At 35.1% G+C, this 24,660-nt stretch overlaps 2 protein-coding genes across 2 annotated transcripts; both read left to right on the forward strand.

Annotated features, from left to right (window-relative positions):
• Window positions 1-148: 148 nt before the first annotated feature.
• On the forward strand, window positions 149-19,900 carry LOC121382975 (rab-like protein 6). Its single transcript, XM_041512678.1, has 15 exons — window positions 149-293; window positions 2,226-2,489; window positions 3,781-3,887; window positions 4,621-4,749; window positions 5,506-5,594; window positions 7,821-7,967; window positions 8,402-8,507; window positions 8,840-8,943; window positions 9,263-9,396; window positions 9,742-9,984; window positions 10,497-10,644; window positions 12,088-12,667; window positions 13,875-13,968; window positions 14,664-14,740; window positions 15,318-19,900. The coding sequence occupies exons 2-15, from the start codon at window positions 2,354-2,356 to the stop codon at window positions 15,543-15,545; spliced, it is 2,322 nt and encodes a 773-aa protein (XP_041368612.1). The 5' UTR covers window positions 149-293; window positions 2,226-2,353; the 3' UTR covers window positions 15,546-19,900.
• Window positions 19,901-21,741: 1,841 nt separating this feature from the next.
• Window positions 21,742-24,192, forward strand: LOC121383455 (zinc finger protein 271-like). The gene has a single exon (XM_041513507.1). The coding sequence runs from the start codon at window positions 22,292-22,294 to the stop codon at window positions 23,654-23,656; it is 1,365 nt and encodes a 454-aa protein (XP_041369441.1). The 5' UTR covers window positions 21,742-22,291; the 3' UTR covers window positions 23,657-24,192.
• Window positions 24,193-24,660: the final 468 nt, after the last annotated feature.

Genomic DNA, 24,660 nt, shown 5'->3' on the forward strand with positions numbered 1-24,660 from the left:
GTATAATATGTTTATCAAAATATATGTTTGACATGCAATTTAAGACTGTCAATCCCATTTAACGCTCAGAAGGATATATTTTGTTGGTAGATTTATTTAGGCCTATTTCGTTTCAGAATATGTACTAATTTTTATACCAACTAAAATTTCTCCAGTATGGATTTTTTGGGTTTTGGTAGGTGTTACTGTTAAACAGTGAAAAATAACAGTAATGTCTGCTAAAATTATTTTTTAATAATTGCAAAGAACAGAGATACACCCTTCTCCTCACACCTGACAAGGATACAATTCTGGTAAAGCATATTTTAAATTTAGTATGATTTAAAACATCAAGTTTGAAGGGGGTGGGGGGCAATCTAATGGGGGGGGCACAAGCCATATTTTATTTTTATTTATATTCTAGAATATTATATAGAGAGAGAGAGAGTAGGACAGAAAGAGGTACACTCCTGTTCTCAAGTGTGGTCACAGCCCCTTCCCACATTAATTTGGGCCTTAGTTGATAATTACTTTCTAATTTGGGCGTAAGCTTCTACTAAGGTCCAAAACACACTGAAGCGGGTCTAGGTGTGGCAGATATAGTACCACTCAAAAAAGAAATGCACAGAATCAAATGTGACAAAAAAAACAGTGTTTGTACTGGTGCACACTACAGATCTGGTAACAGATGACATAGAATACAGGGAACGTCAAGACATGTTGTCGTTGCCACTCAGTGTTACTATTGTCCGAACCAAATTGTTAACTACAAAAAATTACTCTCCTACCTTTAATTGCCATTAGATTTCCTCCAAAGTTTGTCCAAACACAAATCGCAAAAAAAAACACTACAAATATACAGATTCCACACACGAGACTGCAACGATGTCACCGATATCGTCTTTGCTGAGATTGCATAGGGAAAAATACATGCAGTTTTCTGCTGTCTGCCATGTTGCTTGTTTATGGAATACTCTTCAAGAGGGGTGAAAGCCTCCAAAGTATGTCACACAATTAATATGAAACCAATGATCTCTAGTGGTATCATTAAAAAAATAATAATAATAATGAAAAAAAAATAATAATATGACGTCATCATGTTTGCTTTTAGATTAAGTCCTATCCTTTCACCCCTCTTGAAGAATATTCCATAAAAAGTCAAAATGGCAGCTGGCACAAAATTACATGCTTTTTGCCCTATGAGCTCTCAGCGAAGTCGATATAGGTGACATAGTTATCATCTGGTATGTGGAATCTGTGTCATTGTAATGGTTTTTTCAAGATTTCTGTCTGGACAAACTTTGGAGGAAATCTAATGGCAATTAAAGGTAGGAGAGTAATTTTTCGTAGTTGTTAACAATTTGGTTTGAACAATAGACTGAGAATCAGATCCAACTTCAAGGTGTTTCCATGACAGACCCTTGCTGCATTATAGTGTTTGTTTTGTTCACAATAAATATAACATATCTTACCATGTTTTCATTTCATGTTCATATTTCGTAAATAGTACCATAGGTGTCATAAGTGGGGCTGAAACTGTATGGACCAGAGGACGACACTCCACAGACCTGTGATTTGATTATTTTCAAAGTTAAAGTTTGTTTTGTTTAATGACACCACTAGAGCACATTAATTTATTAATCATCGGCTATGGGATTTCAAACATTTGGTAATTTTGTCATGTAGTCTTAGAGATGAAACCCGCTACATTTTTCCATTAGTAGCAAGGGATCTTTTATATGCACCATTCCACCGACAAAATAGCACATACCATGGCCATTGATATACCAGTCATGGTGCACTGGCTTGAACGAGAAATAGCTTAAGGGGCCCACTGACAGGGATTGATCCTAAACCGACCATGCATCAAGCGAATACTTTAAATACCACTGAGCTACGTCCTGCCCTAAGGTAACACTCCCAACATGAATGTTTTATGTTGGTGCCTAATAAAATACTACAAGGACAAACCTGATACTGCTGTCCAATACTGGCCAGCTTTGTTTAGGGTGTGTTGTTGAGTTTCTTCTTGTCAATTGCTGGTTACAAACTTTTTAAACTTAAAAATGATTATTGTAAAGATCAAGGTTATGGATTTGAAATCAGTTGAAACTGGACACATTTTAAACAGCAGTTCTCTTACTGTAATCATTCTAAGAATTATAAAAATGTATCCCATTATTTTACAAGATTTTACAGAATCTGGCAGAAATCCTGGCTGACATTCTTTCTTTTATTTTTTATAGACGAAATAAATGCTGTGATCAACATTGGGAATCTGATGTCCTGAAACTGATGCACTAGTTTACGGATGTGGTAGTTGCAGTAGCTTGCACAAGTGTAATGTAACCAGGTTTATATTTGTGTCTGTGCCATGTCTCTCTTCAAGAGGTTACTTGGCGGTGACAGGAACAATGAAGCACAGGGTAAAGGCGTGGCCCCTCCTGCTGGGATGCAGGCAATGGGACAGCAATTGCAGCGCAAGTTTGCTAAAGGTGTTCAGTACAACAGTAAGTATCACTTTGTTGTAGCTTACAAATGGCAGGGTTTGGAAATGGAAATATTTTATTTAACAACGCACTCAACACATTTTATTTATATGACGTCGGACATATGGTTAAGGACCATACAGATATTGAGAGAGGAAACCCGCTGTCGCTACTCTTTTCGATTAGCAGCAAGGGATTTTTTATATGCACACTCCCACAGACAGGATAACACATACCACAGCCTTTGATATACCAGTCGTGGTGCACTGGCTGGAGCGAGAAATAGCCCAATGGGCCCACTGACAGGGATCAATCCCAAACTGACCACACATCAAGCGAACGCTTTACCACTGGGCTACGTCTAGTCCCTGGCAGGGTTTTTGCCAGAGGGTAAAACAGGTATGACACTATACTCAATTGTTGTTGTTTTTTGACAAAATTAATTACTTTTATCATTACTGTATGATTTTTTTAATCCTAACCCAAAACATAATCCCATTTTCTTTTTGGGGGAGGCCCCCCATACCCCCTGCTGACTGTGGTTGCATTCAATTCCATAGCACCATACCCAAAAATTTCTTTCTGGCAGAAACACTGAAAGGTGATCATGGAAATCCTAAAAAAAAAAAAAGGAATTCCTGAAGGAAAAACAAAGGAATTCTTAGAGACCTGTAAAGTTGTGGAAGTTTGTTTACAAATTAGTCATAAAAAAATAAAATTGCTCAAAAAAATAATATTCTCATTTTAAATGACACAAGAAGAACAGAAATGTGTATTAAAAAATTGTCAATAAATTGTAGAAAAACTTGACAAAAATTCTAAAAGGGGTCATGGAAAATGTTTTTAAAGGTGATAGAATTTAGTTGATAACAAACTACATGTGTAACAGTAGATTTCAATTTACAAAAGGTATTAATTTTGGACTGTCCTTCTAAAATGCTCCAAATTATATAAATATTCGACCGAGCAGTCAATTCTTTTTTATTTTTGGCTTGTAACCTTTTTATTTTTTTTAGTTTATCTATTAACTTCTTTACTAATTGCTATTTTCAAAATTCTGCCCAGTTTCAACACACACACACACACACACATCCCTCCATCCCGAGTCAGGACACCGATCTTATCGGAGGTCGGACTCGGGATGGGCGTGTTCAAAACCCTAGTGGTATATGGGCACGTTAAACTAGTTATCATCATCAACAAAAGGTATTCAGTATAACAGTAAGTTTCAACTTACTAAAGGTATACAAACAGTATAACAGTAAGATTCAGTGTAATCATGCAAATGTCTTTTTTCTTTTTCTTTTTTTAGTGAAAATAGTAATTCGTGGTGACAGAAATGTTGGCAAGAGTTGTCTATTTAACCGTCTCCAAGGACAACCGTACAAAGAAGAATATCTTCCAACAGATGAAATTCAGGTATGTCATATTTAACAAATTGTTTAATAACTTTTTAGTACTGTAGCTGTTAAAATACTTTTTAATTTTTCCTGTTATTTATACAAAATATTTGTTTAAAAATTAATTTTAAAACCCCCAAAACAAACAAGGAGCAAGCAATGTATTTTAAGGATATACTTTACAATTTTTTTTAATTGATTTCAGAAATTAATTTTTAATTATTTACAAAATTCATATCTGCTTTACTTGACACAGTGGTACTGGATGGACTAAAATTGCATCCATTTATTTGCCACACTTATCACTTGTAGCAGAACTGGTAGTATTAACGGCTCTATTAAATGTTCGGGTCACTTTGAACTTTGACCCAGCCAGATGTAATTTGCTTTAGTGCTTCATATATTAACTCTCAATATCAACTTAACCCAATTTTATTTAGCACAATTATTTTCTACATTCCTATCTGAAACAGGATTTCTGACCCAAATGTTTCTATTGAAAGACAGTCAAGCAATGATGTCTTGTTCCTTGATTAAAATAGAACTGTCAAACACCTTACAATATTAAATTTATAAATACATGGTTGTTTTGTCAATGTGTTGTAATTGTCAGTTGACTGGTACTATTGAATGAGTTGTTAGAACTGTTTACTTGGTCTGCTTGTTCTGGGCAAGCTGATAAGCATTGTTGTAGGAGTTCTGATTTGGGCTTGGTGGATGTACTTACTATTGGTGTCATTAAATAAATCTAGGTCACCAATATCCAGTGGAATTACCGTGCCACTGACGATGTGGTCAAAGTGGAGGTCTGGGATGTTGTTGATAAAGGCAAGAAAAGGAAGAAATCCGAAGGTCTCAAGTTGAATAATTCTGCTGATGCTGTGAGTGATTTGTTTGTCTCTTGGAACAGACCACGAGTTACATGTATAAATGTTACACTTGTTACTTTCTTCTCTACAACTGTGTATTTATGTCCGATTTCATATAATTGTATTCCAGGGGACAATATTTCAAAATGTTAGTTAACCAGAAATCGGTTCATGTGAGTTTTACTTATGTAATTGATTTTTGAGTTACATGAATATAGTTCTCGTAACCGCTAAGTTAGGCCTATCTAATCATAAAACATTAGAACTATGGTTATGTGCTACATTAATGCTTCAAATGTATTTAAAAACAAACTGATTTTCACTTTCATTACTGATGTATGGTACTTTTAATGTCAGAATGTAATTGTTCACCACATATCCATTTGGCGTTTCTCGTGATTTTAAAGTTGCGTAACCAACACACGGACAGAACAACTGTTCTTGTGAAATATTCTGCCCTGTATTCTATGTTCTTTTTTTATGTTTCAGTGTTATAATTAGTTTATTTTTAACCATTGTTTTTCTTCAACTGCTTCAACTACCAAACAATTCCCTTTAACTGGTACCTGAGTGGTACATCAGAGGTCATGGGAAATATCACAGTAACATAGTATAAAATGTACTGAGGTATCATTAAACAAACATTCTGGGTTTTTTCCTTTGTTACAAATAATCTTGCCATGTTTTTAAATTATTTGTTTTGTCTTTTGAGGATTAATGGATTTTCTATATATTATATGTACTACAGTATTTGTTTTCCCCTTGCAGCCAGAAGAGCCATGCTTGGATGCAGAATTTCTAGATGTTTACAAAGGAACCCATGGAGTGATTCTTATTTACGATATCACTAAACAATGGTATTTAAATCAGTCTAATATAGTATTTTCTTATCTTTTAAAACAAATCACTATGGTTACCTGTGCACTACCTTCATGACTAATATGTAAAGCTGGGCGGTATACCATGTATACTTTTTGGTATTGGCATCATGTCAGTGTCAAAATACTGAAATTTCGTATTGAAAAATATTTACGCTATTTAGTAAAGCACTAACAATATATACTCTTCAAAAAAAGAAACGCAAAAGGGTACAAATGGGTTATAACTCCGATTTTATGTTTCCTACCGGTTCATGCTTTGTGAATATAAGGTCATTGCATGTCCCAAACACATTCCCACGGTTACATTCGATAAAACGCAGCTACTGTACAATAAAGTTCCAAAATGTGAATATTCGCAAAAACGCAGCCACGTGCAAACCATGTCACCACTGCACGTGCGTTGTCTGCACATGCAACATGAACACCGACAGTATAAAAGTGCAGGATGTTCGCTTGCCTGGCCTCTGTATCTCCAGACTGGGACCGTTACCAGCAACATGGATCAACACGTGACCTCCCTAGATCCGGTCGACCACGGGTCACTACCCCCGGGCAGGACCGCTACATCCGGGTACGCCACCTTCGGGAACGATTGACTACTGCCACCTCCACAGCCGCAGCAATACCAGGTTTGCGCAGGATATCCAACCAGACCGTATGGAACCGCCTACGTGAGGTAGGAATTCGTGCCAGACGTCCAGTTCGAGGTGTCATCTTAACACCACAACACCGTCGACTCCGACTGCAGTGGTGCCAGATTCATCGACAATGGCCTCAACTGCGATGGAGACAGGTGTGGTTCAGTGACGAGTCCCGATTTCTGCTCCGACATCATGATGGAAGATGTCGCGTGTATAGGCGTCGTGGTGAACGTTATGCGGCAAACTGCGTGCAGGAAGTGGACAGATTCGGCGGGGGTAGTGTCATGGTGTGGGCAGCCATCTCACACACTGGCAGAACTGACCTGGTCCACGTGCAGGGCAACCTGAATGCACAGGGCTACATTGACCAGATCCTCCGGCCACACATCGTTCCAGTTATGGCCAACGCCAACGCAGTGTTCCAACATGACAACGCCAGGCCTCACACAGCACGTCTCACAACGGCTTTCCTACAGAACAACAACATTAATGTCCTTCCTTGGCCATCGAAATCACCGGATTTGAACCCAATTGAGCATCTATGGGACGAGTTGGACCGACAGCGACAACCACAGCCCCAGACCCTGCCCGAGCTGGCAGCAGCCTTGCAGGCCGAGTGGGCCACCATCCCCCGGGACGTCATCCGTACTCTGGTTGCTTCAATGGGCAGGCGGTGCCAGGCAGTTGTCAACACACGCGGAGGCCACACCCGGTATTGACTCCAGATGACCTTGACCTTGGTGGTGTGTCCTATCACTTACTCACAATGGACTAGAGTGAATTGTGAACAATCCTGCAACATTTGGTAATTATCGGACTCGCCATTCAATAATTAAATCAATTCTCCAAATGTTACGACAATGTGGTTTTGCGTTTCTTCTTTTGAAGAGTATATTTGACAAATACAAAATAGCTGGAAATAAACAGAGAGATGAGGGCCTTGTGCATGGAATTTAATTTTATTTAGATGAAATTAGCTGGTAAGACTTAACTCAGGCCTGCATTTAAAGCAGAGTATATACCGAAAATACCACTTGTTATCGGTATTGGTGTATTAATAATGAATTTCGTACCAATACTGAGGTAAATCACCCCCAAAATACTGATACTGATACTGAACCAAAAATTTCAATACCACCCAGCATATGTACAATTCAAAACACATTTCACCATTCTTTCTGTTTTTAGTCCTTTGAAAACCAAGGAAATAAGAGCTTAGATTTTTGTGTGTTAAACTTGACAATGCAGTGGCCAAAAGATCACACCATATGGCATTCTATTCTATAACTTACATTTTGTTGTACCATACAAGTTCTGGAGGCATGCAATTTACTAATTAGAACTTCTAACATGTTTGATCAGATATATGATACACCACTATCATTCCTTACATTGGTAACTCACTTTTAATGTCAGAAAGCTATCTTATTAGTTCCATGTCCTTGTTTAATAAATATTGCACTTCTGTTCCACATTTTTTAAAGCACAGGCCTTTTAATGACATTTGTATTTACATTGGAATTTCATCTGTTTAGTAATTTAATATTTGTCTTTTCGGCAGGACCTTCCAGTATGTTGAGCGTGAAATAGAGCGAGTGCCAAGCCACATACCTGTTATTGTCCTTGGCAACCACAAAGACATGGAACACCATCGGACTGTGAACGAGGACAAGGCCAGATATTTTGTTGAACATGTTCAAAAGGAAAGGTAGTTATTGGTTCAACCTTTGTCTTTTTCAAACAGACATGAATAGTAACATAAACTGTTTGAAGGGCAAGCTTCATTGAAGAGAGTGTAGCTTAGTTATAGACTAATTATTTTCTGCATTGCAAAACGTATATGTCTAAGATGTTATAAACTATAGAATCAATGTGTTTCAATATGTCTGGTGAGTTTACACCTTTCTAGCCCAATAGTAAAGTGCTTGCTTGATGCATGATCTAGGCAGAAATTTGTGTGTTTAGTTGTGTTACAGTAAAATGTATATGAATCAAATTTCATTGGCATCATTAGGATTGAATCCTATGTAATAGGACTTCATTTGTCTCTCAGTTTATAATCATGTTATGAAGTGCCACTCATAACAGTTTATCAGTTTGTATATTGGTATTAGTGTATTGTTATACTTTTGTTGTTTTTAGACCTGAAGGATCAGCCCAAGTACGGTACGCCGAGTCCTCTATGAGAAATGGTTTTGGTCTGAAGTATCTTCACATGTTCTTTAACCTTCCATTCCTGCAATTACAGGTGAGTTTAGGTTCCAGATTTGAGACACGGTTTTGTTTTAATTAACACTTAACTTAACCAGAACATTTAATATTCTACAGATATTCTACCAGTGCAATGGAATTAATAAACACAAACCGAGATTTTAGTTCAGTTTCACTCATGTTTATTGATTTCATCTCTGTTTTTTTATGATATGGATCAATATGCATTTTGCTAACAAATGTTGTTTAGGCATCTAATAATCATTAAACAAATTTCACCACAATTAATTGTCTGCAGCTACCAACTGTTAATTGAGTTTCTTGTATTTTGAAACATTATATTAAGCTATTTTTGGGTAAAATTTTCAGCGTGAAACATTATTAAAACAGCTGGAGACCAACACACAAGATTTATTATCAACAGTTGAAGAACTGAGCATCCATGAACACTCAGAGGAGCAAGACTACGACTTGTAATTAGTTTCTTTCTTCGTTTTGGTGTCGGTTTTTTCATTTTAATAAGGGATTTGGATTTTTCCTACAAAAATTTATAATAACATAAATAATACTTTTTTCAATGTTTAGTTTTAAATGGGTATTTGTATTCACTCACTAAGAGGACTTGTTTTCATTTTGTTTTATTCTGTTTATAGATGTAACAAGTACCCAAATCCATTACAGTGATTGGTGGTGTTGTTATTCTGTCAGTGAGTTTTTGTTTACACCTACCAGTACCTAATTTGTTATATCGTTTGTATGTATAATTCATTAGTGTTTCTATGCTATTTGTAGATACAATGCAGCTCTAACGACAAAAAGAAGGAAACAGCAGGAGAAGCTTGCGGAGAAAGTGCTGTCCGAGGCCAAGTTACGGCAGGACGAAGGTGGAAACATCCTGTCTGCTGACGGCCAAATAGTTCAAGGAGGTAATTAATATGTAAATTCTTTTAGTACCCACCCAGTCAATGTCTGGGTGTATTGTACAAATTTCATACCTACCACCAGCTGCTTATTAGTTGCAAAGTGACATCATTTCGGTAAGCGACGTCACTTTCCCAGATGTTAGCTGTGTGCCTTCACTTGTCTCGTTCAGTTATGCTTGAAGTAATTGTCAGATGTTACATTATTTAAAGTTGAGTAATATTATAAATAAAATATTACACTCTTTTTCACTAGATATCATTTTTACAAGACTTGTGCACTTCCCATGGTATCTGACCTCATTTTCTTTTCTTATTCAACAAATGTATACAGACGTCGTCTTCTTTCAGTATCACGTTCAGCATCTCAACCATCCATTTTGCGATTGCCAACAACACAGTCCGAAGAATCAACTCAGAATCATCCAACACCAGCATTGCCATCGACAGCAGCAATGTCGTTGCCGTCGACACCAGTTGGAGACTCACCCCCCACACCACCAACTCAACCCACAGAGCAGAAACCCGGCTTCATGTCCAGACTCTTCAAGAAGAAACCAAAGGAAGAAACACCAGAGAAAGAAACAAAAGCAGGTATATGTAATGCTACTGTTGGCTTTGGCGAAAGAGAATTTATTTATTTTCTTCATTGGCTAGAGTATTGAACTGAGTTTTAGTTGTTACACTTGATACCACGTCACAGGACCTTACCTAGCCTAAAATAACTAATGGTGGGGGGGATGGTTGGTAATTTTAAAAATAACTGGGCAACTGTAATGTAGGCTGTTCTATGCTAGAAAAGACACTTACTGAACTAAAGAGTGCATCTTTTTGTGTGTTTCTCCACTCCCTCTCCCATTCTTGATTGTTTTCTTACTTTAAAACAGTTTCATTGTTTTCTTACTTTAAAACAGTTTCTATGGTTTGTTTTCCTAGTATAAAATGTTTTTTCATTTGACTGAGGTGAAATATGCTGAGAGAAATTATACCCATTTAAAAAAACAAAAACAAAAACGTGTATAAAGCTTGTCTCGGTTTACAGCAATCTTCAGACTCCATTGTGCTTGTAAATTTGACAATTCATTCTTTGTCTTAAATATATACAGAAACTCCAATTTCTGGGTCATCTGAAGTAATGGTAAAAAGTGTGGAAGACTTCATCCCTGATGGTGGGGAGCTAGACAGCTACTTCCTTGATGATACAAAAGACAGCAATTCCACAGCAAAAGCACCAGAAGAAGGTAGCAGTGACAGGTAAATCACAAACCTCATTACAAAGTCGTAAGTCAAACTTAGTACTCTGTGTTCCTTTTTGTTTTTCAAAGTATAATATTGTAAGTCCAAAAATTATATGAATATTATGTAATGATTTCAAAAATCACTTTCTTATCAAAACAAAAATAGTTGTTGCCAATTTCATAATAGTTGACAAGCACATCATCTGCCTTTAATTGCAGTGAGTATTTTATTCAGCTTCTCTATTTTAGAAATTATCACACATGGAATGAGACAGGAAACTGGCTGTCATCATGCAGTCTATTTTAACAAAGTAAACATTTATGTCACACTGCATTTGAACATATTATATTAACAAAAATGCTTAAAGGGACACACCCTAGTTACGTTTATTTGTTAACCATTACGGCGTTGTTTTTCGCTATTAAACCCCATTTTTCACAAATAAAATTGCACTTTACTTACATTTTATTATTTAGAATACACATTTCCATTCACCTGAAGTGCTTTTTGGTAATCCTGATGTTTGTAAAACCACGAAATGCATTTTTTGCATTTTTTCACAAAACGTGTTGTCAAGAAAAAACCGTTAAGCAAGCGAGGTCCAATCTATTTTTAATGTCACAGACGTTGGTATATCACGTGACCGTTACCATTTTGGTTCGGTTTGTTTTCTCATGCACGGTTCGCGCAATCAACATCCGATTTGTTGTTGTTCATTTGTGAGATTTTTCTTCACAGTTCGTGAACATTTTCAGTAACAATAAAGTTCAGACAAGTAAGTGTCTCAATACAAAACGTTACAAACCCTTAAAACCAATAATTTTGCTAAGTCTTACGATATCTGGAGAGGGGATACAACCAGGACAGAACAGTTGGAACATGTCCAGGGGAGGTGAAACGAACGCACCCCAAGTCTGTGAAATTTGTCGTGACGTAGGCATTGTTGTGCTTCTACTGGTGACATCAGAATACTAACTTTCAAAATTATTTCAAGCAATTGGGACATGGGGATTCCCATGGTATTTATCGATATAAAACCTGCTTTTTCACTCCATTTGATAAAAACGTGATCTAAGTGTGTTACAGGTTTGTAGATTAACCAAATTATAATTTATTTTCGCTGGATGGAACTAGGGTGTGCGGCTTTAATCTTTACCAAATACAAAATCAGGAATATGACCACATTAATAAACATACTCATTCAAAAGCAAAGCTCCTTTAAAGCGACAGAAACAAATACATATTTACAACAATTAGCTTGTAAATAGTATTGTCATAAACATGTATATTCCTGTGACAGTTTTATTTAGTCAACAACAAAGAATCTTGGTTGATTCCTTTTTTGAACAGCACACATACCAAACACTTTCATATGCCAGGAATATATCGGTACAATAAAAATCCATCATAATGAAGATATTATTACAGTTTAAAATTCTTTGATAACCAATTTTTCAGTGATGAAGAAACTGCCAATCCGATGGTTGCTGGTTTTCAGGATGACCTGGACTCAGAAGACGAAGCTGAGCTGACACATCAAAAATCGGTGACTGTCACTTCCAGTGCAAAGAACAACGCTGTCACTTCCAGTGCAAAGGACAACGTAGTACTTTCTAGTGACGAAGATGACAAACCTCAGGTGGCTGGAGTTCCGGTTGACATTTCCAGCGAAGACGATGTTGCAGAGGTTGTGGCACCTACTCGAAAACAAAACAAAAAACATGAACAAAAAAGTTATTCTTATTCCCATGATTCAGCATTGACTATTACAGAAGCGACAGCGGCCGACATCAGTGTGTCGGACTCTTCCGAGGAGGATGCTCAAAATGATGTGGTGATGCCGGCGAAGACGAGCAATCTGCCAAGTCTTTCAAATGATAGAGATACTAGTGAGAGTGACGCTAAAGAAAACGACATAGACACATCCACGCCGGAGGCGGATAGGGTAAACAAGACTGACAAAGAGGCTGCTACATTTGTCCCGATAGAGGTTCCACAGGAAGATCTTAGCAACTGGTTGGATCAGTTTGAACAGAAGGTGGGAATTAGGTTTTATTAGTCCGCTACCGGAGGGGACTTAAGGTTTCATCTCCATCCTTCTGTCTGTCTGTCTGTTTACGCATCTGTCTCCCACATATAGTTTTCCAGACGTTTACTCCAAAATGCCTTAAGATATTGAGCTGACTTTTTTTTTGTTTAGCTTTATCAAGTACAGTTACAGAACAAGTTTGACTTTTATGACGATTTACCCATTGTTTACAGTTATGGCCCATGAACTTAGGATATATGGAGACAAATAATTCTGCACCTTTCTGGGGGGTTTTCGAACGCCTCAAGATATTGAGCTTGAATTTTGTGTATGAATTTATCATGTACTGTTATATATCAAGTTTTATGGCGATATCCCCATTTTTGGCAGTTATGGCCCTTGAACTTAGGAAATACAAAAATTTGTTGGGCACGGTAGGGGACATGTATTGCTTTAGCAGTACTCTCACAATGCTTGTTACTTTTTTTTTGTCAACTTTTTGCAGAAAATATTACTGATGGAAGGAAATAAGGGAACACATGGTATTTAATTTAATTGATTACTAGAATAATTATGCCTATATAAAATACAGAGATGTAATGTAGGATAAATGTCAGTACTGTGGAATATACTGCTAATTAACTGTCCTGATACTGTGGTTGAGAAATTTGGTTGCAGTCAATATTTTCTGTTACTATTCCTGGGTTCCCTTATTTCTTACCATCAGTATATTTTGTATTAGACTAATAATCGGGTTTTATTATAAAGTTGTCAGTCATGCTTATAGTAAAGTCTTTTTAAATAAATAAATAAAAATGTGCCATAACACCTTCATATACCAGGAATATATCGGTACAGCAAAAATCAATCATAATGAAGACATTATTACAATTATCAACATAACTGTTATGAAAATTAAAATCATTGAAAAAGGTGTTTTTTAAATCCAGCATGGCAGTAAGATTGTTCATTTATGGAAAATTACAAAAAAACATATGCAAGTGCATGTGTATAAACCCCTGCTATTAAAAAAATGTCCACGGTTAAAAAAAATACCCATGCCATTGAATATAATCCAAGGCAAAAAAGTGCCATCGAGAATTAAAACCTCCATGTTATTGCTGATTACCCGTGAGTAACTGCAGGGGTTGTGTACATACACATACATAAGTCTTTTATTTCATCTTCTCACATTCCTTGGGTTTATTTTTATCAGCCTCAAGAAACAAAACCTGTGAAACACACAAATAAAATTCGGCCAAAACCTGTAGAAGACAGTGATGATGAAGCCACTGGCACCTTAAAAGTGGGTAAGTAACACTTAACAAATATCAGGAAAGATCTATAAATTGTAAATCTACTATGGAATAATGTATAACAAAATAGTACCATTGCTGTTTCATTAAATACATTCAGATGTGAAATTACTATATCAAAACTTAATATCTGTTCTTGTTTTATTAAGGCAATAGAAAGTAACATAAATTATTAACTTAGAATGGGAATAGTACTTTTGAATGGTCATAAATTTTTAGCCATCTGTGGATAACTCTTAACAGTGGCCATGCAAACAAAGACTTTGACTTTACAGCCTGATATTCAGGGAAAATTGTAAATTGTAATACCGAGTACCTATTTGTTTTCATCTTAATTGAAATTTATTTTGTTTGTTTTTTGGTTGATTCATTCAATCAGTAATTTTGGTGTATCAGTGCCTTCAATTTTATAAAATATTTACAACAGTACATTTAATTAATCTCTGGCATAGCCAAAGGGGTCCATGAGGGCCCTGCCCCATCAAATCACACCTTTTGCCCTCACCATGTTTTATATTTGCATGTCTCCCCATAACAACACTCATAGACAGTATATTTGGCTGGCCCTCAATATAACATTCTGGCTTTGTCAGTGTAATTAATTATGGATATTTATCAAAAATAGGCTATAATCTGGAGTACTTTATTTATTTTGTAAATTTTAATTCCATCCACTGATTGATTTACAGCTGTAGGATCATCTGATGTAGAGGAGGAGATTAAAATAACAGTGAAGAAAAAGAAAAAGAAGAAATCTGAAGATAAGGTATTAGACATGTTTTTCTTATAGTCCTTTTCTGATCCTTAATCTAGACGTTTATCTTGACATTTCTTATGCTTGTGAGGGTAACTGCTATAAAAAGCAACTTGATTTCAGTCTTCAAGTGAGTAATGTTCAAAAATAAGTTGGCTGTGAAAGTAGTAAAAAATTAAATATATATTTTTTTCTTATTATACTGACAGTAATTCCAAGTTCCAAAGTAATACAGTTAAAAATACATCTGTGGCATGTTCAGAAGTGCCAACACTTGGATGTTATATATATATAGAGATATATATTCTGAATCAACATTTTTTTCTATTTATGTGACATCTTTAAATAACATTTATGATTTCGTCTTCATATGATACTAATATGCTATTATCCAGGCTTGTATGCACGATGGTGGGTTGAGGTTCTAACCCTACCCCCCCTTCCCCTGCTCCAAGCAAATTTTCATCTTTTTTGCAGTATTTCGGAGGTGGCATGACTCAATGTCGTCCTTCCTGAAAAATATCTAACACATATTAATCATCATAATTATGAAAATAATTTTATAAATTGGCAAGTTTGTTTTCTCCAGGATGAAACGAAATCTAAAAAGAAATCAAAGAAGAAAAAAGACAAAGAAAAGGAGAAGGAAAAAGACAACAAAGAGAAAAATTCATCAGTGGGTAAAAAAGAAAAAACAAAAAAGAAAAAACAGGCTGATGATGAAGATTTAGGTGACAAACAAGAAATGGATGATTTAGAGGCTTTTCTCGGCGAGCCAGAAAGTGGTGGTCTGGGTACAGATTATGAAACGTTATAGCCTGCAAATTTAAATGCAACATTATTATGGAAACATGACATACGAAAAACTAAACAGCAGACGTGTGACCAGAGAGTGTTTGGGGGTTGTGAATGAACTTCAGAGCCATTTTCTGCCATCATGAAAATCCACCCTTTACATTTCTGGTGACACCCATGGACAGAAATTGTTATCAGTACTGTAGAGGGTGAGGGAACTAGGTAAATGCCTTGGACTTCCATAGCCCATAATCAATTTGAAACCGATGCTAATTTAGCATTTTATATCACTTGATTAAAGCTACTTTCTTAAACAGTGTACTTCATTGATGCTTACGACATACAACTGGTAAAAGGCCATGGTATGTGCTATCCTGTCTGTGGGGAAAGTGCATAGAAAAGATCCCTTTCTGCATTAGGGCTTCCTCTGATGAATATATGTCAGAATTACCAAATGTTTGACATCCAATAGCCGATGATTAATTAATCAATGAGCTCTAGTGGTGTCGTTAAACAAAACAAACTTTTCTTCTTTTTTCATTGATGCTGTAAATGGTTGTAAACTTATGCTGATGTGGGTCGTTTCAGATTCATTAGTATTATGAATACTGCTCCTATATAGTTAGTCGTGGTGCTTTATGAAAAATAAACGTTGATGGCAAAACGACCAAGAAAAAAACCACCTAGTTAAAAGCCTTCACTATACAAAAGGGCAAGTGCATATTATTTGTGAAACTTAGAAATTTAGATAATGCATGCAATTCATCAAATCATTAATTTAAAAATTATAACTTTAATAACTGCTGAAAATTGCATGCATTTTGAGTGTCGGACAGGACTGGTGAATCGGAATTTAGTGGGTGTGGATGTTTGGTACTGACAAGATAAACTAATTAACAATCAAGGTGTGAGAAACGCTTCAAATCCCCTAACAATTGCATAGTCCTATTACTGGATGTTAAAATGAAAATCTGATGAGAAATGAAATTGGAATTGTAACTATATTTTATACAAACAGGGGCTTGACCTTTGATGCAAAGAGATGAAACGTGAACTTGTTCAAGCTGTCCTGATCCTATTGTTATATGTAAACTTTCATGTAAATTGGATAAAAAATTAAGTTGTTAGAGTGATGATATTGTAATTTCTATTTTTAGTAATGGTGACCTTGACCTTGACACAGACAGGTGAAATGTGAATTCAGTCAAGATATGATCTTATTTCTATATATGAAGTTTCATGATTAAATCGAATGAGATATGAATTAGAGAGTTGTAACATCATAATTTTAGTAGCTGTGTCCTTGACCTTCAACACAGAGAGGCGACCTCTTTCAAGATATCATAATCCTATTCCTATACGAGATGTTTCATGAAAATCTGATGAAAAATGAGGTCGTTAGAGCGATGACTTATTTTTATTTTTAGTAATAGTGACCTTGACCTATGATGCAGAGAGGCAAGACACACTCTTTCAAGATATCATGATCCTGTTCCTATATATGAAGTTTCATGAAAATCAAATGAGAAATAAAGTCACTAGAGCAGGCAAGATGCAATATCCCCTCAGTGACTCGTTTGCAAGGGTATAATTAGTTTTGAATCATGCAAGGTACATATAGTAATGTTTTGTTTTTTTTCATGCTGAGGCTCTGTTAGCCCCAATATATAGCACAAAACTAACTTCAATTTAATACTTTTAATTACTAAGGCTATGTAACTTTCATCAAACAGTACTCCGCTTATGATTGGTCAATATCGGGCATTAAATGTTTGTGTATAAATGGCTGAAAAGTTATTCAATACCATACAAACTTGTTGTTGATATTTATGACAATGCTTCCAGGCAGAACAAATGATGGTATTTAATTTAGCTGTCCATTTCTTCTGCATGAGAACAAGTTTTTCATTGCTGCATAGTGCCAGCATCTACATAACCACCATCAATAAATCGATCTCTTTAGCTTGTAGACAAGATCACTTTTGCATACATTTTGATCAGTCATTTTTATTTCCAGCTTCATTTAAAAACAGAAGAAAAATAAATTAGTGACTAAAACATGAAGAAGCTTACGTGTATTTGGCAGCAGTGGATTTATTCATTCATTCTATGGAATATTTATTATACCGGTAACTGCCAAAAGTGTGATATCTGATAGCAAATGTACTGTACAATATTAATATTAGATAGAAAGAATCCTATTGTGTGTGTAGAATGGAAGTAAAAGTAGTCTAAGCAGGATTACCCTGTGGAAGACAATAGATTAATCCAGAAAAGCAAAGTAAATAATTAGTTTTTACTTTACTTGAATATTGATTTGTTTCCAATTATTGAAAGTTCTAATTATCAAGATTTAAAAAAAATAATAATAATAATTGTAAAACCATCTGGTCATCAGGTCTTGGTTTCTTTTTCAAACAATTGATAATCACAACCTCAAATGGTTTTTAAACTTTTTAATTTATTTTAATATGTGCAGGCATGGCAGAAGCAGGTGGACATTTCAGGGTGGTGTTGATGGAGATCGAGGACGCAAAGATTTACTACCAATAATATTTTTTATGTGAATAATTATACTAGTGATGATTCCATGCAATGTGGCACCTAGATTTCACAGAGGATGCACACTTGGACCTTTTCTCCCACTCCAGTAAGCTCAACCTTGTGCAGTTTTGGAAAACAGGCAAAATCAAATTACGTAACAAAATATGAACATCCAAAAAAATTTCCTAAAATAATCCGTCTGCAGAAAAAGGTAATAAACTTTCAGCAAGTAGGTTATATGCTATCCCTTTAGTGATGTTGATTATAAAGGATTTCTTGCTGCCAATTCTACTAGCCGAAAAAGTAGCCTTTGTGGTGACAACACATTTTTAAAAAAAAAATTCTCTAAATAAAGTGTGATCATGACCTTATGTTTGACACTTTGCAGACATTTATTAATATAACCGTTTTATATTGTTTTATTTGTTTTTGTGTTTTTCTTCTTTTTTTTCTCTTTTTTTTTTTTACAGCCTTTCATTTTTTTATATTTGGGAAAACCAAATATTTAAATTGTTTTAAAAAGTAAAATCAAATAGCATAGGTAATTTGAGATTTTAAGAAATGCTTATAATATTATTAATTATGTTTTTATTTTATTTTTAATTCTGCACATATTTTTCTAAATATATTATTTTAATAATAATTCTAATTGACAAGAATCCTAGACGATACGAAGTTTTGTTGCTGTTTTACCAATATCCATGAAATGTGTTTAAGCTGGCAAAAATTGTATTTACAATACATAAACGTTTTGCATTTAGCTGTCTTTCTCAAAAACATTTAGTGCTATGTTCTGGTCAGGCAATCTCTTCAATACACTCATGGAGAAAGTTCAAAGGCAAATGTTACGGTTCAAATATGTGACAAATGATTTCTGTGACAAGTGTCGTTCAATAACTGAAGTAGTATTTTAATCTGTTAAGATGCACATTACTTTTTGCTTAAATTAATTCTTCATACCATTAATTAACATAAATTATTTTGGAGGGGAAATGTGCATATACATGTATATGATCTGTATTTGTTAAGTGTAGTTTTGTATATATATTTGTTACATTATACTTGTTTATCAAAGAAGAGGGTAGGCCTATCTATAAGCTAACACATTTATTTATTTATTTTCACTTCAGCATGTGTTGTACTCTCAACTAAACAGGGTGTTATACACCCCAACTAACAGTCTATGCAAATTATATGCTTAAAAGATTCAAGTGAAAAGAATGGAAAACATTTTTATTTTATTTTCAAAACTATTAAAAATAATTTTTAAGCCACCTAGTTGGTCCTTTAAACAAAGCTCACTATCTCTATTGTCAAAATAGCCCATTTTTATATGAAGTGGCTACAACATTGAGTATTTGGCTAAAACAAAATTTAAAGTCATTTTATATTTTTCAAAGAAATACTTAACATATCTAAAAATTGACTGAAACAAAATTATGCCCAGTGCGAGCCCTGTTAAATATATTTAATATTATTTTCACAGACTGATGTAAGTTGACACAAAAATATTCCATATCCATATTTCAAATAAATACTGCAATTTTAGTCTTCAAACAGGATTGTTTTAAAAAAAATACATGATATTGATTGAATCTATATGTTACTTTTGTTTATGTTAAAACATGGTGTTACCTGTTCTGTCATAAAAGGAATACAACAGGGTATGACAGGTTTATTTTCATGGTGTATAATTGCCTGTAACTTTGGTCATCACCTGTTTCGTTGTAGCAGTACATATTTTATTTTATCCATTTTATGTTGACCATGTTTGTTGAAGATTGTTGAAATTCATAAACTTAATAAATTGTAAATAAATTAATATATTTCTTGTGTGTTGTGTTGTATTGGAAGTTTTCTTTTTAAAAACAACACACACCACCACCACCACCACATATGGGCAAAATGAACTGGCCTGAAACCTTTTTATCATGTGTGTTCTATCATTCTACCTACAATATGATTTGTAATACATGTAAAAATGTATAATTGTTTTGCAACCCTAACTATATTTAGCTGTTGGCAGTAATGCTAATATGAATAAACGTTGTTATTCTGATTCTGGAACACACACACACACACATGCACACACACACTACAAAAATGGGAGTCTGTATGACAGCTTTTTTTTTTCTTCTTTTTTTTAAATGCACACCCTAGGTAACGATATTTGGATGGGGTGGCGAGGTACAATATCTGGTGGAGAGTGACACGAGTCAAAATGGAGTAGGACGAAAAACCCCAACATAATTCAAAGAAACGGATATATATTTTCGTCTTCGAATGAGAGGGTACAAGTCCTGTCCTCCGGCCCCTACGAACTTGGATTGTTAGTTTGCTTTTGTTCCATGTATGTTGTCGGTCTGGGATCGACCCAAGTCGGTTGGTTCATTGAGCAGTGTTCGAGATTAAAGATTTGGGGCAGTATCCCAGTTGGATACTAAGATTTCAAAATCTGGTATCCCACCTGATAATTTAGTATCCCACTTAAATGAAATTAATGAATGAATGAATGTTTAACGACACCCCAGCACGAAAAATACATCAGCTATTGGGTGTCAAACTATGGTAATGCAAATAAATAAAGTGATGATCAACATCAATATTAGTTCATCAAGATAAACGTCTCCGGCACGATATTTATTATTGTGATGTTTATTGCTGTGCCGTAACGGGTCCAATAAATGTCAAAATGTTAAAAAACGGACCGTAGATGTTTACCTTGGTGAACTACATCAATATAAAAATTCAAGGTTTAAATAAAAACAGTGTAAAGAACTGTGCAAAAATACAAATACAAATATCACAGATATGATACTGACTTTTACTCTAAACTTCAATTTGTGCTGTATTGGCCATTCTCAAAGAGAATGTTACACCCCTGCACCACGGTGAGGTTACAGCACGCGCAGGAGTGAAATTAATGAATAACATCGTAACAGATTTACACTGAAATTAATGAATAACATCGTAACAGACTTACACTGTTCTCGTTCCCAGTCTATTGCTACGTCGCAATCGAAATCGTGGAATTCGTAAAATTGGCAATCAAACGGAATTGGCAAAAAGATCTGCTGTATCTATTTTTGTGTAATACTGACATAAATTAATATTTAGCAGTAGTCTGTAAGTGTTTCTGACATTACTAATGATAAACCTACCTGTATCAATTTGAATTTGTAAACATTTGAAGGGAGGAAACATCCAACAAAAACAATAGCGACGTAGCAGTTCTCAGTCCATTGCTATGCCGTTATTGCTCAAGTGTAGCATTAGACTGGGTACGAGTTGGGGGAGATATTGTTATGGCATAGCATTAGACTGTGTACGAGCTGGAAAACAGAGTTATTTACTTAACTTCCCCAGTAAATGACGACTTTCATTGTTTCAGTGAAAAATAAAAACGCAGGATTAAAAAAACCCAACATTATATGGTATCCCAGTGGGATACTGGGTTATTGAAGTCTGGTATCCAAAATTAAATTCTGGTATCCCTGGGATATCGAGATACCGTTAATCTCGAACACTGTTGAGCTATTTCTCGTTCCTACCAGTGCCCCACGACTGGTATATCAAAGCCTGACCAACGAATTCCTTCCTATTAATGGAAAAATGTAGCGGGTTTCCTCTCTAAGGCTATATGTCAGAACTACCAAATGTTTGATATCCAACAGTCGATGAATAATAATCAATGTGCTCTAATGGTGTCGTTAAACAAAAACAACTAACTTTTGCGTGTTCCTTATTTTGTTTATCGCAGTATAGAAAACCCGATGTACTGTTGTTTGAATTTTGTTACGCGTTCCGATATAATCGTGAGTCGACTGTTTCTTTATGGTTTTCTAACAGCGTAGTATATAATCGGAGAAAGGTTCAGAGAATAAACCTGGAAAGCTTCAAAAACTAATGTGAGAAACTGTAGTTTGAACTTTCTTGTCGATGTGTAGATGTTTTAATTTGTTTCGAGAATACGATTCAGCGTTGTCAATATTTTTATTTATTTTTAAACACCAGCAACTGTTCACGTCATTCGTTTTGTTTTTAAAGTGACTATTTTTTTCTGCCAAACGTATTGACATTTTCACTGTCCCAGTGAGTGTGAAACTGAAAGTGGAAGTACACCCCTCCCTCCGCCCAACCTTAAAAAGTATTTATTAAATACATGCATAATCATAATACCTATTTTTTAATATCAAAGTTATTTGATAAGCAAATGTGAATAGCATGGCAAAACGCAAGAATAAACCAAAAGTGAGCAAACATTTGTTGGACAAAAGTTTCAAGAGAAATACAAGACACATTACAACAGAAAAGATTAAAAAAGCAAAAACAAGTAATGTGAAAAAATTGCAGAATAACACTAAAGATCTTTTGGGTATTTCTTCAGACCGCATCAGTATAAACAGCACAACAAAAAATGGGCGAGATGCGTGTTCTGAAAAGCTCATTGAAAGTGATCAACACATTGAAGACATTGACAGCTGTGAAGATGGATCCAGCAGTTTTTATTGTTGTGACACGTGCAATTTCAAGTGCAAGTTTTTTTCAAGATACCAATTGCATCTCCGTTCACATACTGGAGAAAGGCCTTATTCATGTAGTGACTGTGGAAAGAGTTTCTCAACTAAACACAGTCTGACTTGCCATGAAAGAATACATTCAGGAGAAAAACCTTACTGTTGTGAGGTGTGTGGAAAGAGTTATCGAGAGTCCACACACTTGAACACACACATGCGAATTCACACGGGTCTGAAGCCATTTATATGTGACCGCTGTTCGCGTGGCTTTGCAAGATCATCTGATCTAACGAGACACATAAGAATTCATTCTGGAGAAAAACCTTTCAAGTGCTCGTATTGTGGGAAAGGTTTTGTGCAGTCCAATGGTTTGAAGTATCATTTAAAAGCTGCCTGCTCGATAAAAGTTCAAGATGAAGATGCATTAATTCAACAACAAGAATGTCATTCTCCTGATGATACACGAGTTATAAATAAAAATGAATCTGAAAATAATTCATTGAATACCCGTAGATCCGAGTCACATGTATGCAAAATTTGTAACAAAACTTTTGCACTTAAATTTTATTTAAACAGACATAACAAGATGCATCACAAAAACATCGTGTACCAATGTGATGTCTGTAACAAGAAGTTTACCCAGTCATCAACACTGGCTCAGCATGTAGCAACACACACTGAAAACAAAACTCATACATGTGACCACTGTTGCAAAGTATTCTTCATTACTAAAAGTCATCAAAAACACATGAGAACCGATTCAGAGTTGCAACCGTATGTCTGTGACATCTGTTGTAAATGTTCCACCCAGACTGATCACCAACCAGCTCATCATCAGTGTACTCATAATGAAGAAAGACCATTCAATTGTCACGTATGCCAAATTCAGTTCAGCCAAACCTCTGGTTTACATTCTCATAAAACACATTCAAAATCGTATTTGTGTAGTCTGTGTAGTGCCGTTTTTAACTCTTTATCTGATCTACTGGTTCATTCAGCAGTTCACCTAATTAATGATTCTCTCGATACACCAGAAAGCAAATTAACTTCTGTTAACACTGAAACAAGCTGAATCATTTGTAGCACAAGTCCTTAGTAAGGCTTACATTCTAACATGAATGAAAACTAATTGCTCATACTTTTGTAATAATAAATTTATCATTTATGTATACTTGAGATTGCAGTTTTTACTTTTAGTAGGGGCACTTTTTTAATACTACATGTACCTCGGCTATCAATGTGTTGATTTCTCCTAAACATTAGATTTATTGATTTTTACCACAAGTACATGTATTTAAATGGTATTAATTGGAAACCCGTACACATTGACAATATTACAGATGTGAGCAAGATAATCCTGTTGTGACTCCTATAAGTGTTGTTTGATCTTTTAACTTTGTGGCCAGAGGAGGACATTCCGTCTTGGGATTCATATTGAAGTTTGTTGATGTTTTAAAAATATTTTGTGTAATTTACATATTTCAATGATTTATTAGTGAAACAGAAAATGATTTTACACATCTGTTATGTTAATGTTACTTTTACCAAAACCATAAAAACTGCTTAATTTCACAGAGTTCCACATGAAATAAATTAGTTTGAACCATATGGATTATAGTTTGTGTTTTTTTTAAACTACATGTACAATATCTGTATTGATCATTGTAATATTTTTGTGTTAACAATGTAAGGTCCATTATCCATTAATGCAATTGAGCACACGGAAACATGCATTTCCATATCTGTTTTTGTAAGTAGATTACTATATTCAAAATTTTGTATCATTGAGGTGTACTTGTTTAAGTCGCTAGTAAAGAATTCACATTGTAATGTCACCTTGCAGAAAACTCACCCATTGAGCTTCTCTTTTTTTTAAGGCATTGAATACCAGCTTGCAGAAATGCCTATATATGGAAAAGGTACTATGTCAATAAAATCATGTTCTTAAATGGAAAGAAGGCCTAAGTTACTTAAAGATTAAATATACATTTAACAGAGCAAAAATCACTTAAAACATACAACAGTAAGATGAATGAAGAAGGCATACTATTTCTATTTCAATTCAGCTATTTTGGT

This window comes from Gigantopelta aegis, chromosome 10 (assembly GCF_016097555.1).
Source record: "Gigantopelta aegis isolate Gae_Host chromosome 10, Gae_host_genome, whole genome shotgun sequence".
Lineage (NCBI taxonomy): Eukaryota > Metazoa > Mollusca > Gastropoda > Neomphalida > Peltospiridae > Gigantopelta > Gigantopelta aegis.